Here is an 18,719-nt window from a genome sequence, read left to right on the forward strand (position 1 = left end):
CCCCGAGACCCGATTTCCACCAAAAACAACCCAGGATTACGTGCTCGGCCCAGTGCAGATGAATACTGTCGCGACGCTACCGTATCGGTGTGGTAAATAGCAGTCGTAGTGACTCGGGAGGAGCCGCGGAGGCCACTTCCCACGTTTTGAAGGGTCTCGCCTGCGGGGTTTTGTCGGCATTGAGCCTCCTAAAGTCGAAACGGAGGTCGGCAGGTCGAAGCCGGGCATCCGTTTATAACAGTTGCAAAGGCGTGTCGGGGCAGGCGTGTGTATACGGCACCGGGGGCGCTTTAACTAGAGCTCTGTTTCCCCGCGTGGGGGCGCGCGTGCACGCGACGCTGCAGGTGTTTTAATTAGAGCAGCTCTCATTGAAGCACTCCTGCTTCCCAGAGCCCCCCAGTGAAAGCGCCGGGAGGGCGGCGTGTGCCGGTGTCCCCCGCGCTTCAGCAGAAGCGTTTTATCTAACGTTAGTCGAACGAACCGTCGGTCAGCGCATGAGGGAGGCGTGGCGACTGGCTGCAGCGCAGTCGTTACCGCGTGATTAATTGAGTCTGCTGCAATCCTCCTCGCTGCCCGTGAATAGGGGCCCGCAGGTGCCCCGCAGTCGGGACAGGCTGGACTTCGTTCCCGTCATGAAGTCGACCTCGCTCGCTGTGCGACGGCGCTGTTAATTGCGGCCCGGCAGAGGAGTCTGGCTGGGTTCTTCGTCAAGCCCAGCTTCTGGTTTTAACGGGGTATTTATAGGATTCGTATTTACATATAAAATGATGTCCAAACGGTTGGATATCAGTGAAAAGAAAAAGTGCTTCACAGAGTAGACGTGTGACATCTCCAGACTAGGGTGCCGGGTGCGTGCTGAGATCCCTGGAGCGCGGCGCCTGAATATACCTCTAACATCTCCGGCTTACCAATTGGGAAGCAAGACCAAAATTTCTTGTGCATCCTGAAAAAAATCTGCAGTTTCCATTTGAAACTCCAGAAGTGCCTGATTTTGATGGTGTTGTCTTCGTTAATGTGTTTTTGACTTTTTATAAATAGACATTTTAAGATTATATTGGCGGCAAGCCCTCACAGTTGAGGATGATCGCTCCTACAGGTCAAGTAAAGGTTTCATAGCATAAATCAGATTATATAACATAAAGCTGAAACAAACTGAATGAACAGAGGTGGTACATTCATCTGCCCTGGCGATCTTCAAAAAGCATCTTGACGCCCATCTGGGTGGGGTTGTCCGATCTCTGACCGAGTGCAGGGCGGCTGGACCCAGCGATCGCTTCCGGCCCCTAACAACTGTGAAACAACACCATCAGCATGAGATGTTCCTGCCCTCATTAAGAGACTTTGTTAAAAGTCATGCCTTTCTACAAAAGGTTTAGATTTTTGTTAAGCTACATTTTTCACTGGAAAATATTCCCATTGACAATTTATGCCAGCCAGAGAGAGTGGAAATCTTGCCTTGACTGGAATAGACCCCTCTTTTATGAAAAGTTGGATTACAGCTTTAATGTACCCTGAAAACAGAGGTGGATTTGATGTGAGAGCTCTTGTTCAAAAGACAGTGCAATTGCCATGCACATTTTAATGGCAGTGGTGTGTAAGGCTGTGCAGTGTGCAGGCAGAGCCAAAAATAAGCGTGCAGCATAAATAGTGAAACGTGTTTCAGAGGATTTTTTTTTAAACATCCTCAGATAAGGAACCTAGATTTAAAGAAAATAATTACAAAGCAGCATCCCTAGCCTACAAATAATTAAAGTGATCATCAGGTCACTATTTACTGTTTTATTCATATGGTAATATCTGCCCAATTTCAGCTGTTCAGAATGAAGTATAAGCAACTGAAAACAGAGTGTTTATCAGGGAAAATGTGTCTTGCCTATTGCTACTTCTACTTGTGCTGCTTATAACAAAGTGTATTTGTGTGCTGGGTAAAACAAAGATCTTTGTGTACTATGAGTTTTATCTTTATTACATGTGCACTCAACTAGATATTTAATATAAAATGTAAATATTTATTAAAACTAAATTTTAAAACAAATATTGCCAGCCAAGAGAAGAGTGGAAAGCTTTATATGGAGTGCTTTCTAACATACTTGTCCCGCATGGCTATATCGGCAAAGCTACACATTAAATGCATCATTTATCCACAATGTGTATGAAACTAAAATTATAGAAAAAAAATCCTTTTTATTCAATGACTTTTGGGATTCTCAATTCTCTAAAATTACCATATGAATTATTTATGTGCAGAGATGATGTATCCAGAAAATGGTAGAGCTAAATGCAGTTAACATCCTCTACCGATGGATTTATCATGTTCTTCCCAGTCATTGGCTTCTAAAGCAGAAGAAGAAAAGCCATTTCTGGTGATGTGATCTTCTAATCTGGGAGTCTGCAATCTGTGGCCTGTGGGCCAGATCCAGCCTGTAAAGAGTTCCACTTTGGGATGCAAAAGTTCCATCTAGTGTGGTGGATCAGTGGCATGGAGCTGCACTGTGCCACCTTCCCTTCCCTTCCCTTCCCTTCCCTTCCCTCACTTTGCTACTGCTGTGCTGTGCTACCCTTGCTGCAGAGAGGGTGGGGATCAGTGGTGAGAGTAAGTGCAGGCAGCTGCCACTCTGGCAGCACAGAGACTTGCCGCCCAAAAGCCAGGTGGCAAAGGATAGCCCATGCTGGCAGAAGGGTACTTGGGGGTTTAACACTCTGACAGTTTTCATTTCAAGTTGGTGACACTTGGCAAGGATGGGATCACCAAAAGGAAATGCAAGTTTGACTGTATCAACAGGACAATTAGATGCAAGACACTGGCCGTGATAGTGCCACGTAGCACTGGTTAGTAGGGCTGTGCGAAGCTTCAGTCCCTGATTCGATTCGGCAGAGATTCAGCCCAGTTCGGTGGCCGAACTTCCAAATCCAAATCAAATCAAGACCCTTTAATCTCTCCGAATCTAATCATAGTTTCATAGTAGCTAGGGACAGGAGGGACCTGAACAGATCATCTAGCCTGGCTAGATCTAGCCTGGCACATTTTCCCTGATGATAACACTCTGTTTTCAGTTGCTTATACTTCATTCTGAACAGTTGAAATTGAGCCGAAATTGTCCATGTTAGGTGTTTTCCTAAGGCTAAATTATTTTTGGAAGAAATTTTAGGTAAAGTGGTTTGGCCATTTCATGAAAAACAAAGTCGGGGAAAATAATTTTGTGCATATTAAAAATAGCAAACATTTTGTTGAGAGAGCTTAGCATTTAGAAAAATTAGTATATGATCATGTGTTTAAAGGGTGTGTTATAAAGCTTATGTATCAGAAAATAGGAACGATTAGAATAAACAACCTTAGGTGCTTGAGTTTCCTACTTGTACGATGTTCTAATGCTTTTTTAGTGCAATTCTGGGTATAGCAAGTAGAAAAAAACTTTATAAGGAGTATCTCTTCCTATGAAAAGACTTTTTTCTGCCCTTTGAGTGAAGAATCGTCATAACCATGTTCTTGGACAGACTGTTTCCTCCTGTCTCCTCAACCTAATACTTGCATATACTTGGTTATATGTATGTGCCCTAATTCACCGTTTCAGCTGCAGAAATTAAATTCACAGGACAATAGATACCATACTTTTAGCTTTGATGCTTATTTCTATCCTTCATAGTCTTACTACAAGTGATAGGTTGTTTCTGCAGTAGACATCCCATTAAACCTAAGTGTTTTCATGCAGTTCACCACCCCTCCTATGCTTAATATGAAACGATGAAGTTAGTACCACGTTCTTAATATCAAGCTAATACATGAAAAGTTATTTGAAGTCAAATATGATGTTTAAAGCAGCAAAACATTATACTTGTGTTAAATGAATATGCTACCTTTCCCCTCCCTGCCCATGTAACAAAACTATCTGATTTCTAATTAGGAATTTTCCTGCTGTGGGAGGACCAATACAGTAATTTTATTTTTCATCCTCTGAAACTTCATATGCATATGTAATCTATACACTGGCTTAGGTGGTCTATTGGTGTGATGAGTAGAGCTATTGCATAATCAGAATTAACTCATTACTTTTTATCTCTGTCTTTCAGCCTCGTCTGCCAAAGTTTAGGAAATAGCGGCTATGGAATGAAAGGAAAATCACCACTGCAGAAATTGCACCTTGTTTCCCGGAGCATTCATCATCCCTGTTATTCAAGTTCAAAGTTTCAGAGACCACCCTTAAGGATATCGGTGCAACAGTTCTCCTCTCTTAACCACCTTACCTTAAGAAAAACAAAACTTTTATATGTAAAGCATGGATACCAGCCCCATAGGAACTTTTGGCTAGCTAGAGTTGCTTCAAGGCTTCTAAAACTTCGCTATCTTGTACTAGGATCTGCTGTAGGCGGTGGCTATACAGCCAAAAAGGTATTTATCTGTAGCATGTGTTTTTCGGTATTCGTTGGATGCTTTAGAACGGCAGCTCTAATCACGGTGTGATCAATAATTTGCACGCAGTAAAAAGTTTGAGGTTAGAGAGAGAGAGAGAATAATTCACAGTAATTCAAATCATTAGAACAGATTTTAATGGACACTAATAGGATTGTGTTTTGAAGACTATGTAACGTAGTTCTGGGACGAAGCCAAGGCCCCAGTAAGAAAGTCGGTGGCTAGTGCAGTAGAGACAAGATTCTTTCCATCTGATTATTTATGTATAACTTCTTATGACCTTTTTCTATTTTTGTCTTAGACTTATGATCAGTGGAAGGACATGATGCCCGATCTCAGTGACTATAAGTGGATTGTTCCTGACTTCGTATGGGATCTTGATGAATTCATTGACTTTGGTATTGCAAAAACTAAAGTGCTTTTTTACTTACTAAAGCACATTATGCACCTAGCTCAGACTTAAGACCATAGTTCCTCAGAAACTGGTTACTTCTTGATAAAACCTCATTAGAATATTCATGTTGACTGATTTTTTTTTTTTTTTTTTTTTTAAACTTAAGTATTCAGGAGTACATTTTACCAGGGAGCATGCGTCTCAGGCATTCAGGGTTGAAAAGACCGCATGTTTGGTAGTGATTATTCCATGAGAATGGATCACAGAATATGACTGTCATGACTCATAATTCAGTTGCACACTCTGTAACAGTATTTCAAGGTCACTGTCAGCCTGAAATCCAAGTACATGCACACATACACACACTGTCTTTGAGGCTATTATGCTTCTATTCAAAATCTCTCCTGGTTACTTATGTGAAAGATTTGTACAAGTAAAAAGACTACATGACTAATTTAAATATACACCAAAAATGGTGAAATTACCTATTCACAAACTGCTGTTACATTGACCAAATAAACAAACTCAAAGTTAGGGAAATACTGGTTTCTTTAACGATTCTGTCGTAACCGCATTATACATCTATTCTCACTCATACTTAGAAATATATTAAATAAAAGGAACAGCCATTTAGGTTGGGAGGTATTATTTAAAAACTGTAAACACTCTTGAAGCAGTCAAACATTGTGGGGGGTCGTGAATATACTTTAACCATAGTGGGTTGAAAATTTTCAAACAGTAATGTCATGATTAATTTATTTTAATTAGCAATGGACTTTGAATTTTACTACCACTGGAAGTTTAATATGTGCATGTTCTTATGATACAATAAATTGTCCATTTCATAAAGTGGAAAAAAAAACACCAAACTTTCTTCTAAGTGCACAAAAGATAGTCAAAATAAAGGTGCATATTAATCCAACAACATCTTCTCCAAAGGAGTTATGGACACAATGACTAGGTTTCTACAAAGCTTTAAAGGTCCTAAATCAATTGATTTATCAGCCTAAAGCAATTGATTTATTAGCCAGCACAAAGTCTAAATAAGAGACCTGTTTTCTGCTCTGGTAAACTTTCTCAAGGGTATCAAGAATAACAAATATATGTAGGTAGCTCAAAGTATCTTTGGTCCGTATATGAAGGGTAGTTTTGTTTTAAATTTGTAAGTAGCAACTAGACCTTACAGTCCCATTTACCATTTATCCAAAAAGAAAATAATATCAAGCTCTTTTTATACTTTGTCTTAGAAAAACTTAACAAAGCCCTTCCTGATGCAGAAGACCTTGCCAGACTTCTTCCTGATTTTGACAAGATTGGAGAAAGCCTCAGTTCACTCAAGGGATTTTTTTCACCTGGTGAGAACAGTGTTTTAGTTTTAGTTATGCAAAGATGTTTTATTTTACAACATGACGTCACAGACACGTCTTTTTAAAAGTTAAAAGAAAAAAGCATTGTAGAAGTTGCACGTTTCTTTGTGTTGCTCATCTAAAGGTCCTTTGAGTAATAGGTAAGTGCAATGTATGTTTAAAGGTAAACACTCTGGTAATAAATAAATAAATAAATAGAATTAAGAGGTGAAACAGAACAGAAAGCTAAGGGACCCTAATTAGCCTCACAGCAGATTGATTTAAAACTGTTAGTAAGATGCAGAGTCTAAAGTTAAAATATCCAATTAAGATGAGAACACAGGCTGACCCAGTACCCTGCAGTAACATTATACTTGTAAAAGAGAAGAATGATGCTAAAAGAACATGCTTCACATGTTGGCCTGAACTACTGAAAAAATATAAAGTACACTGCCAGAATTTTCTCCATTTAAAATGAGTGCAGTGTTCAGTAGATGCCAGTGGGCATGTCTACACTTTCAATTAATGCACTTTAGGTAATGTGCATTAAATTTAGTGCCACTGGGCATTTGTAAACATGCATGTGCTACAATGCCAGGTGCTGCAGCACATCCATTTGTATAAACAGCGAAATGCATGTCAGCGCTGAGAAAATGGTGGCAGCACGCTTTTGAACTAAAATATATCAAAAGTGTTCTGGTTTAAAAGTGCACCGCTGCCATTTTCTGCACGCTGACGCACATTTTGCCATTTATACAAATGTATGAGATGCAGCGCCAGGCACGTCAGCTTCTGTGCTCCTCAGACTTGGATTAATCGAGTCTGCTCTGACGCGCTGGATTTCTGGTGCATTGGAGCAGATTAAAGTGCATGTATAAAGTACATCACAATGGAGGGCATAGAAAAATGCGCATTAGCTTATTTTTAATGTGCATTAGCTAAAGAACACTTTTTTGTGACACTTTAATGCACATCGAAATAGGCTAATGCTCATTAAAGCGCATGTGAGGACGCATCCAATCACTTTTAGCTGGTGTGGTGATATCTTGGGCTGATTTCCAGGTGTTCTACTTGGGCAAAACTCATGTTGAAGTTAGAAGCTTTTTGGAGGGGTACACACGGTAAATTCTGGTTGTGACAAATGAACTCCAAAACCCAGACACTACACAAAAAATGGAAGGCTGTGTTACAAGTTTAGAGATTCTGCCCATATTTGTTGTAAACTTAAGCTTTAACCTTTTTTACAACCTGAGAAATTAAAAAAACATTCACACAGTGAAGATAAATAGATTTTAAGGCCCCTAAAGTGTCCCTTTGATCATTTACCCTCATCTGCTCCTTAACATAGATGATCGAAATTCACACAGACATTCCTGCAGTGAAGGGAATTTATTCTTTCTCACTACATCTGTGAAACATTATCAAGCTAGACAATCTTGTGGTTGAGTTGGAGCTTATCGTTTAACATGACCATCTAATCTTGGTTTGAATGTAGGACTGCAAGCTTACATGTTAAATGTCAAGGTACAGATAGAGATATCAAACTTCATAGCATATCTTTAAGTGTGGATGCTTGGAAACTTAACTCTTCGAGTCCTATGAGCATGTTCCTAATGGGTTTAGTTACACACCATGAAACAAAATCATTTTTCGTGCAAGACTTCATTTTCAGTCAAATTGGAAACAGCAAAGTTGTAAAGAGCAGAACCTAAAGGACACTGAAATTTGGCAGTGATGAGAGAAGCAAGATAAGAAACCAGTGACAAGTAGATGAGCCACCCATGTTCATTAGCTTTTTAAAATTGGAATGTGATACTGACTTTGCTATGAATCGTGATCCGTTTTAGCTGCATTTGTTAGGATATCGACACTGACATGATTTCCATTACGTCTGTCTGGTTCCTGAACTGACACTGAGATCCCTCACATCTTTGTTTTTGGTTTTGTTTGTATTTATAATTTTTATTTCCCCTTTCTTGCTGGTTTTTCACAGGTTACAATTTGGTTAGTGAAGTCATAGGAGCTTCTGATCTACTTCTGTTGTTAGGTGTGTAAAAGCCCTTTTTATTGCCCTTAACATGCCTCTTTAATTATTTAAATATTGATATCCTAAGAGGGGATGAATAAGTACAAGTGCAGTTTATTGCTGCAATTACATTTTGAATTGGAAATACTTAACAGCAACAGTTTTGGCAAAACTCAATTCCCAGAGTGACAAAAGCCAGTGCTTTATTGTCCAAAGCCTAAAGAGATATCTTTATTTCTTGCATTTTTCAGAAGCTTGCTCAGAAAAATATTATTTAAAATCTGCAGGAATATTTTTTTTTTCTCGTCATAAATGGTAACTTGTCCCATCATGATCATTCCATCAGAAAAAAATAGTTGTAGAGCTTAAATAGTCTAATTGAAGTTGCCTATTACCTTTTATAATAGTCTGTATAGTTTGAAGTATAAGCAAGATTGTAATATACTTGTCTTCATAAATGGATTTTAATCTCCTCCCTCCCCAGTTTCTGTATATATTGATTGTAATCTTTGGAATAATTGCAACTTCAAAGAGATAATTTGTATAATCAATGCATTGGTACTTGTACTGTAATTTGAACTTGAAATTAGCTAGTTGTAGTTTTGGGTTTTGAAAAGGATGTTTGTGATGTTGGAGTAAGTTTCTGTAACTTTTTCCCAGGTACACCAGGGGAAACGGCATTCAAAGCTACGGACCAGGGCTATGACGATGACAAACAGTACAAGAAGGTAAATAGAAAGAAAACTTTGCAATCGTAAGGCTTTAAAAGCTTAAATGGGTATTTTCAGTTACATTTAATTGAAAATAAACCTTCACTAGTAAGCAGTAATTGTCTTAAGGGGACCAAATGGAATTTATAGCTGAAACAGCATGCAGCTACAGTGACTAAACATTTGGGCAGAACAGAAAGAGCAACGCAGTGTCACTAAGGCACTCTGTAGAACTATGGATTGGAATGGGCATGTCATTTTAAGTGTACTGTATTCCCCTGACATTTTGGGGGGTCTGATCTTGCCAGCACTGCTTATAGCTCAGAAGTGAGGCCTTAATGTTTAAAACGCGAAGGGATTTATCACGCATGTGCTCTGGTTGTACCTTTTACAGTACTGGGTCTTATGACTCTCTTTGTTTAAACAGTACATATCAAATTTTGTATTTATCTTTTTCTTATCAACACATAGCACAACTTTTTAAAAATGTATATTAGTATACCTTGAAGTGAGAAACGTAAATCTTAGTATTCACATTTCTTATTCACAGATCTTTTATTAAAACTATTTACTCCCAAATGGCAACCCTAAATATTTAATTTCATAGTTGCTCTTGTTTTTTCGTTGCACATTTTGAAAATTTATGAACAAACCAGAAAGAAAACTAATGCATGTTGGGAACTTTTATAGTAAAAAATTAGTCACTTATACATTTACAATCAATACAGTTTCTGTCTTGCAACTGGAAATATTTCTGTTGTTCCAGTGCTAGCAAAACTGTAAAAAAAAATGACTTATTTTAACATGTTTTGATGCATGCAGGCATGTATACATGTGTGCTACATTTTTACTGCATTTACAGATACAGTGAAATCTGTACAAGAGATCACCACTTGTTAGGTAGCCTGCTGTTTTAGAATAACCTCAAAGTCTACATTTGAAATAGTTGCAATTTTGTTTCCCAGTTATTAGAAAACTGTCCTTTTCTTAGGAACTGATTTGCTGTCTGTTTTGAAGTTTTGCTCAGGATTGATTTCACTGTTTAAAAATTAAAATTGGATTGAAGTAAAGGTCATCTTACCTATTACATATGGGAATTAAATAAGATGTTTTCATATATAATTGGATATTTTGCATGTAATGAATGCTTCTGTAACTTGATTTCCAAATGTAAATTCATAAAAAGTACTAAGACCATAGCTGGTCATAATGGGTAATTTCTAATAAATATGCATTGAATGTGGGGTTTTTTCTTCTCATATTTTCTGCAAAGAAAAAGTATTCGTTTTGTATAAAACTATTAAGCAAGTGTAACACTGACCAACTTATTTGAGATCCAGTGTCAAATTCATATAAAGATTCTGTGTTCATATCCAGAGATCTTTTTTCCTGTGCCTGTTGCTAGTTCAACCCAGTGGTACATGTCTGTAGACATGCCATAGAGAAAGAGAAATGAATGGGTCTGTACTACTGTGGGCTGTTTCATGGCACTAATTTCCTTAGTATTTTGATGGAAAACAATGTTATGGGTCCCAGGAAAGCCTTCTTAAATTTGATTTTTCTACTTATGGACCTAGTCTAACTGCCACTGACATCAGTGGTGTCTGTTGTCTTTAATGATGGATGTATTGAAGGTTCATGTGAATTCAAGCCTCTCCAAAATGAAAAGGTGCCTTGATTAATATGACACTGTCCGTCCTTAATGAATTGGCAGTAATTTATTTTCAGATACTTGCCTTATTGCCCAATTGTCTTTACTGGCTCTTTAGTTTTATTTGCATTATTTTTGGAATAATTCTCCTGTTCGTCTTGTCTTGTTTCTGTAGCCAAAGCCACACTTGTACATCTCTTCTCCCCTACCCCATCTTATTCTTTGGGAATATTTGAGGGTAGCAGCACAGTGTAAGCCCTGGGTAATGTAGGCAGCCATTTAAACTGTGCAGCTGGCACTAGCCATTTGCCAGAGTCTACTGATCTCAACATTAAAGGAACTAGAGAAGCCAAATTAGGCTGAGTTCTAAACTTAATCTAAATAGTCCTTTTGGAAGAGGGCAAAAAAAAAAAAGTTCTGCCTCCCATGTGCTAAAATTAGGCCTTTTCCCTCTTTCACCTCTGGTAATGGAAGTGTACCACACTCAGCCCAATAAAAAAGTATTTGTCTGTCCTCTCCAGGGTTGAAAAGCTCCTCCTGCTGCCGGTGGTGAGAGCAGGAGGGCCTGCTGATAGGCACTCTACCTGCCTACAGCCATAGTAATGCAGTCAATAGCTAAACTGAGGGTTTACGGTATCGGGAAAAAGATGGAAAATGTATTCTTTTCATTTGTTTGAGGCTACAGAATTTTCAGTTTGCCACTAAAAGCATGACTGTGCTTCAAAACACCCAGGCACTAGTGGGCCTCCTAAAGTTCACCCTGGGATCCTAGTTTTGTTATGCAAATATTATCCAGAAGGCCTTGATTATGGAACAGAGTTGTATGGTAGCAGGACAGCTCCTGAAAAACACAGGTTAGGAAGCATCTTTTCTGCTTAGAACTGTGTGTGTTTCTCGTTGAAACAGCATTCACTGATGCATAATGAAGAGAGCAACGTTAATTTCTGTAGAAAACTTTTTAAATTTCCCATAATAGATCAGGTGACCTTTCTTCTTGCTATGCATTCCACATCTGATTCATATAAGATTGCATTCCACAAGTGATTGATTGCAAGTTGCACTAAAATTGTGATTGTGTGAATGAGGAAAATAAAACAGCATGGTATAAAACATATCTGATTGCACTTGATCCACCCCTGGCTCAGTTTCCTTGGCCCTGAAAAAGTCAATAATTGGGTAAAGACCCTAATTATCATTTCTTGTGTAGAAGAAAATGATATGTAGTATCATTTTGGGGTGAACTGGCACCTTCTTTGAGACCAAAGCTTTCAGTAAAATGAAGAGGAAAATAATTAATTTGGACAATAAGCTTTGGAAGGGACAGAGAAAACAGTCCCAGATCCTGGGTCATTGACTTGTTATGTTTTATACCAGTCAATGTGCTGCAGCTTACGTAACTTATATTAATGTTTCAATGCAAAAGATGCATCACTTTCCAATTTTTGTCGTTACTTTTTTTAGTGCAGTGGTGTGTCAAATAAGGATTGAGTCATTAATTATTATTTGTGTCTCTACGTGTATTCAGTGAGACATTTTGTGGAGGAAGAGAGGGCAAATGGAGTTGTCACTGGAAAATATTTTAGTGTTTATGTAGTATCACAAGTGTAATCTGGTTTAGAATCAGTGGAGTCTCATCACTTTTGGTCTTATAAAAGCCGCTTACAAGGCCTTGGATCATAGGGACAGCCTTTTACATTGTGCAGATGGCACTACTCATTTCCCAAATCCCATTGATGTAAATCTTAAAGGTGCTGCCTAAACCAAATTAAGCATGCTGGGTAAATCATATGGGAATGGTCTTCGTGCAGTTCTTTACACCTTGTTAAGGCTTCTTCTCCTGTCAGTCAGCATACCTCAACAACAGGTTCCCAGCCCTCCCAGGGAAGCTTTCCCCCACTCTCATGCTCCAAACCTGGAAATGTGGTTGTGAAGCCACTCCCATGACACCTCCACTACCACACAAGCATACTGGAGACCAAGATGTCAAGAGCAGAACTGTGGTGTCATTGGCATGGCTTCACCACTTCACATCCAGGGTTGGTATAAGGAATTGAGAATGAATGAATGAATGAATGGGGTGTGCCTGCTACTGCCCCTTACCTAATGTACTAGGTAAGATGGCCTTTACTTCAATCCTGCCCTGGAGACTTGATGCAAAGACTCCCTCAGAGCCTTATGCCTTAATTAGGTTTTGCAAACCTCAAGGCTACAGTCAATTTCAGGGCTGTTAATAGCCCTGCCTGACAGTGGTCCAGATAGGCTAGAAGGATTAACTGTTCCCTGTGCATGTTGGGCAGTATTCTGAATGCCAGGTAGCCTCCTCCATGTAGCTTAGTCTGTGTTTAGATTTAGCTTAAGTAGGCCAAAAGGGCCTTCCTGAATGAGGATTTTCCTGTGGTCTAAGAATCAGTGCTGGGTCCCCATGTGATTTTCCCCATACTGCTGCTACTGGAGTTAGAAAAGAGGTGTAGCAAAGTAAGCTTGGCTGGGGTCACAGTCTCATCTCCATCTTGCAGGTCAGCTGCATCCCAGTTTTGGCCATGTAGCATGAGTATGCTCTCTTCCCACCATGTATAGTGTAGCCTGTCTGGCATCAGTTGTTTCTTTACTGTTTTTCCTTGACGCCTTCCCATGGCATTTTGTACGGTGAGGTTAATAATGACTAACAGCTTTCTTAAACAATAGCTCTTGCTTGGTGGGTGAGGATTTTCCTGTCTTGTAGCTGCCTGGCCAATGTCTGAAGTGGGCAGGGAAATCAGATAAGCAGATAATGGGAGTAGCAGAGGCTTATACAATCTGCTTCTCCATTTTGGGTTAGTTAAGTTCAGAATCCCTGTCAAGCAGACTTCAAAAACCTCAGCCCCAAACTGTAGAGTTATTAAGCTATTATTAAAATAAATTCAGGAATCAAGATAACTAAAGATTTAGTCTGTTTTACAGTTGCTGTGTGACAGATAAGATCACTTCCTTTTCTTTAAGGATCATCTTTCAGTACAAGTCATTTTGAAATGGCACGTCTTGGAGGAAAAAGGAATTCTACAGGCTAACTGAGTTTGTGACAAAGCAGTGTTGTTCCTTGACTGCACAAGCTGTTCTCACATAGCTAAACTTTTGAATTAAGTTAACAAAACCACGAAAATAAAGAAGCAGCGCGTTCCAGCTCCCTGCTCTGATGCTGTGCACCCACATCTCAGCTGTGTGTGACAGTTGCCATTTGGAGTGCTGCATCTAGACAGAGTGAGGCTGGATTAAGGGGCAGTGTGCATACCCAAATCCTTTACCTTGATTACTTGCCTGACCCTATCTTAAGATTTAAATGTTTCTATACTCATAACTTCCTGCCTAAGTAGTGTAGATGAGAGAGGATTGTTCCTGATGTCTTTATAAATTCTTTTTTTCTTTCAAGCCCTAACATTGCTTTCAGAGTATGTAAATCTAGTAGGTCCTTCATCTTTGTGTGCTTTCGATTATATTTTACACCATACTTTAAAAACATATCCAATAACTTAATGTAGACACAGCAATTGAAAAGCAACTCTGTTTGGCTGCTTCTTCCTGAAAATCTGCTAAATTTTGTTGGTCTCCCACCCCACTTCTCAGTTTAATGTGCAGAGCTCTGTTTTTAGGCAGCTCATGTAAAATTTTCAACGCAACTTTAAGACTTCAGCTTTTAAGTCGCTTTGAATTTTTAAGGGGGTCTTAAGCTTCCATGGGCATGTCTACACATGCATTAATGTGCCATAGTTACTGCGCATTAAGTTTAGTAACTGTAATAACAGGTACTAACTCAATGTTCAGTAACCAGTGCTACTCCACAGTATTGCGGACACATGTCTTTCTAGTGACACTAATGTGCAGTAGACTAATTCTAAAAGCTTTAGCACAGCTTTTGCTGTGACGCGCTAATGCGCAGTAGAATTAGTCTGCCATCTCTGCATTTAGCATCTCATGTAGACATGCCCAGTGTCACTTAAGCCCTCATCCTGTGAGACGTAAGTATGACTTGGCTTTACTGTCGTGAATTCTTCCATTGAAATCAACAGACCTTCTGCTCCCTGGAGCAGACCTAAGCACATAAATTTAAGTACTAGGCTCTTAAATATTTTTGTAATTGGGATTTATGCTCCGAACACGTTTCGTTTTTTGAAAGTGACCTCTATAACCAAAGTGCAAGAGATTCATCCAGTAGCTTTACTATAAAATAACCATTTTGGGTATTTTGAAAAGGCAGAAGTGAAAGTTAGAGCATGTGTAGTTGTATCATTCTGTTCTTTTTCTGTTGCTTTTGCACAATTTGCATCATACACTTTGTAGTGTGTTTATTGGCCTGTCTTTTGAGTGTTTCTTTGGTAATGCAAGTGGCAATACTACAGGGCCTTTAGTGTAACATTCCATTAAAAGGAGCCAGTCATCGATAGTGATTTCAGTAGGTAAAATTCCATTAATTCATTTAAAGGAGAGGTTGTTTTTGTGTGTGTGGGTCTTATCCTGATATGGCAATTGTTATATACGCCATTCCAATATTCAGAGTTTTTTCTTTCTGTTTTACTAATATAATTCAACAAAAAACCAAAAGAATCTATTATAAACTAAAGAAAAGAAAGTTTTAAATGTTTAAACCATCTTACTCATCAAACTCCCCACTTTTATATTGTACTGGACTAAAGGGAATGCTTTTCTCTTTCTTTTTCTCCTTTTCTTTTTTTTAAACTTAGTTCCCCAGGGAATAGAGAACATATGGAACAGGTATCACAGGAAACAACTGCAAATTAAATAATGCTGTATGAAGTGATCCTACTGTATAGTGCCTCGTCCAACATAATGGGCAAATTAAGGCTATCAAGGCCACTGTAATTTCATGTGTTCTTCCTTTTGTAAATTTTCCTACTCCTAACTTAATTTTTAAAGGGACACTGTCAAGTCATATTTGAGAGCTTACTTGTTGACAAAAAAATCATCAGAGTTCTAAAAATATACATAAAAGTGAATATTTAATATGGCACTTGACAGATCAGTATCATTTACTGTTCCTATGTATTAACACAATGCTTTTATGTTTGGTTTTCCAGCATTGTAGAGATTTGAAGCGTATTCCTTGAAATAAAAGTGAAATTTATATTGTTACATAAATCTACATAACAGCATTTACAAAATCTAAAATTTGGATATTTGACAGTGTCTTCATTTTTTTTATCCTTCCTCCATATTATGTCTCTGTGTGTACATGCCTGTGTGTGTGTATGTATGTGTGTGTATATATATGTATGTATGTATGTATGTATGTATATTTTTTGTGCAGCATATGTACATGATGGATGAGCTTTGAGGAACAAATTCATTTTTTGAAAAAAATATTCACGTTCATGGTAATTGTGGGCAAGATTCTTTGGGTGAATGTGATATCTTTTAGTAGACCAACTAAACAGTTGGAAAATTGTTCTTTGTAACTTTTTGGGCACAAACACCCTTTTTCAGGCATAGGGAGAGTCTGTTCTTGTTTGTGTGCTCTACTGTGTGGAATGCATTTTTTTAAACACTGTTATGTGTAGTTTCAAGCCTCTTATTCTGTTGACAGGTTGTTGTTTTCCCCTTGAAAATAAAATGCTATGTTTGAGCAGAATTTTGTGTTTAAATAATAGGTTGATATAGATACCTCCAAGTTTTCAAACAAGTTCTATAAGAAATTCCAAAGAATTGTAATAAACACCATTTCTGAATTGATACGGGCAAAAAAATAATTATTGGGCGAATTAAAATTAGATGTATGAATAAGTATGCAACACATTCCTGGGATTTGTCAGTGAGCGAGAGGAACTATATAATTTAAGTAGACACTGCAAAGATGCAAGAGAGAGTGAAGAAAATTTCAGAATATCCTCCCTAAACTTCTGTTCCTTCAAGTTTGGATATGGGAGTAGCAGGACTCGATTTTGTTTTTTGACGAACCACCTATGTGCCTGAGGTATTTAAAAACCAAATATGTGCTTCTGTAACCTCAGCAAAATTAGGTATATTAATTGGTACACATGCAGTCACACGCTCAATTTTTTGCAGGGCCCCAAACATCAAATCTGACTTCTATTTAAATACCTAAGTCTCATGGATCAATTGTGGAAAAAGTCCTTCTATCTGGAGACATTTTATGTAAACAGTTGGAAATGAGGTGCTGAAAATTATCACAGTGTCTCTCTAAATAAGGGTAATTTAAAGCTTTTTTGAAAAATGATTATAATACTAAAATTTAGCTTATTCATTGTTTGTTCTATCTGACTTTGCTTTGCAAAACACAGGCTAGCTAGCTGCAGCCAGTTCCAGGTAGCTAGCAGTAGCTTTTGCAAATCAGTTTCCATTTTTGTTTGAACTGACCCATTCAATCCTGTCTTTCATCTGTCTTTATGTTATACCTTTTGGTTTAACATTGTTCTCCTCCCACCCCAAATTTTTCCCTTTCTTCTTATTGTAAACTCATGGCAGGGCCTGCTTGGTGAACTCATTGTGTTACAACAGCAAATCCAGCAGCACGAAGAAGAAGCACGCAAAGCCGCTGACCAATATAACATGGGCTCTTCCCAGCAGAAGGCAAAGGTGATGGCTTAAAGGACACTATGTTCTGTATTCCTACTAATCAAATACTTCGGCCTCCTTCATTTGATGTAGAAGAATCTAATTTTTGTCTGCTTGTGAGCCCAGATCATTTTTGCAAAAGTATGTTTTACGAGAGTGTCTGATATAAACTGGTTCTACTTCCAGTTGATAGAACTGGTTTTTGCCTTTAAGTATGTTGTTAAAAACAAACAAGATATTCTTGAGCAGTTTCATACGTAATTTAACTTTCTGTTTTTTAAAAACTTTTTAATATGTTTCTTGCTTCGAAATATATGATTTAAAGGTATTATGTTTGGGATTTGTGGAGATGAAATTAGGCAGTCATTCTTAAACTGAGTAAATGCTGCCTAGTTTCCTAATTTGGAGATTGGATGGAGGAATTAAAAGTATATCTGAGATGTTTCCTCCCGGGGTTGGGAACTAAAATGCTGCTTCAGCAGCCAATTGTATTATGTTGGAACAAAACTATAAAAAATACCCCTTCCCCAGCCTAGTTAAAATGATTGATTATATCATGTGACAAAATTATTAGTAACACGATACGATGCTCTAGCAGATTGCTCAGACGTTAGCTGTCAGCCACAACTTTACTCCTGTATTTATACACCTAGCTTGCTTGCCTGGGTATCCAGGTAATTGTCCATAGCCCCTCTGTTGGCCACAGACGTGTTGTGTTATGTGGTTGATGTCGACGCCGGAACTGGAATTCTTCTATCCATTAGCCTGCATCTGGAGATGCTTATTAGGTTGGAAAGTTTTGGTAGTTTGACAAGGTTCCTTGGGTGAATTTGATATCTTTTATTAGACCAACCCAAATGGTTGGTCTAATAAAAGATATCAAATTCACCCAAGGAACCTTGTCTGCCTATGTCCTTAGACCAACACGGCTAAAACCTACACCCCTGCAACTTGGCAGCTTGAGGCACTTCAGACCTAATTATTGGAGTGTATTCTTTTTTGCTTCTGTGTATGGAAATACATTTTGGTGCAGTTCCTGTGCTCACAGAATCGCCCCTTTTTTCTGACCTGCACAACTCCATAGCTCTGGAAACAACCACTGAACTTAACTTTCTCTACATCGGAAGATAGATGCAATAGAAAGGTGGAGAGATCTGTCCATTGTGTTGTGTGAATTTGTGTGACGTTTCACTGAGGTATCCTGAAGGAGATCATTTTTCAATCTCTAAAACTGAGGGAGCATTTTGAGTTTAAGAATTCCATTCTATTTCCAGCCGTCATTTTTTAAATTAGTTTAAAATGGTACATACAGTCATTCACAGTCAGTAAAAACTATTCTTTCTTCTCTGTACAGCTACTGGAAGATGAGTAGGGAGGAAGATGTGTCTCTGGGGTTTTTTTTCTCATTTATATGTCCCCTTTCTGTTTAGAGAAAATTGACTGGTTTTGCCCTCAGTGAGACCACTCACTGTGCAATAAAGGGCTTGAACGTGCAAGGCACTGAAATCTAACTACTCGTAAAAATTGCTCGGTAGTAGGTTAGCTAGTCCTCCACGGTCATAGAAACAGAGTTCCCATCAAGAGGGATACTGGCATTAGAAAACCAGAGGTACTGTCTGT

The 18,719-nt window shown here is 38.4% G+C and overlaps 1 protein-coding gene across 7 annotated transcripts in view; it reads left to right on the forward strand.

Moving 5' to 3' along the window:
- The first annotated feature begins 132 nt into the window (after positions 1-132).
- The window catches only part of OPA1 (OPA1, mitochondrial dynamin like GTPase), a 72,713-nt gene continuing 54,126 nt past the window's right edge, over positions 133-18,719 (forward strand). For 3 of the 7 annotated variants that reach the window (XM_025211496.1, XM_025211502.1, XM_025211501.1), the window contains exons 1-6: positions 4,069-4,387; positions 4,710-4,806; positions 6,050-6,157; positions 8,142-8,195; positions 8,835-8,902; positions 17,010-17,120. In XM_025211496.1, coding sequence (XP_025067281.1) covers positions 4,106-4,387; positions 4,710-4,806; positions 6,050-6,157; positions 8,142-8,195; positions 8,835-8,902; positions 17,010-17,120 — 720 coding nt within the window. In that variant the 5' untranslated portion in view covers positions 4,069-4,105. Of the gene's footprint in view, positions 735-4,068; positions 4,388-4,709; positions 4,807-6,049; positions 6,158-8,141; positions 8,196-8,834; positions 8,903-17,009; positions 17,121-18,719 lie in introns of those variants that run through there. The other 4 variants (XM_025211499.1, XM_025211500.1, XM_025211497.1 and 1 more) reach the window with 4 other exon arrangements.

The sequence above is a fragment of the Alligator sinensis genome, unplaced genomic scaffold (genome assembly GCF_000455745.1).
Source record: "Alligator sinensis unplaced genomic scaffold, ASM45574v1 scaffold632_1, whole genome shotgun sequence".
NCBI lineage: Eukaryota > Metazoa > Chordata > Crocodylia > Alligatoridae > Alligator > Alligator sinensis.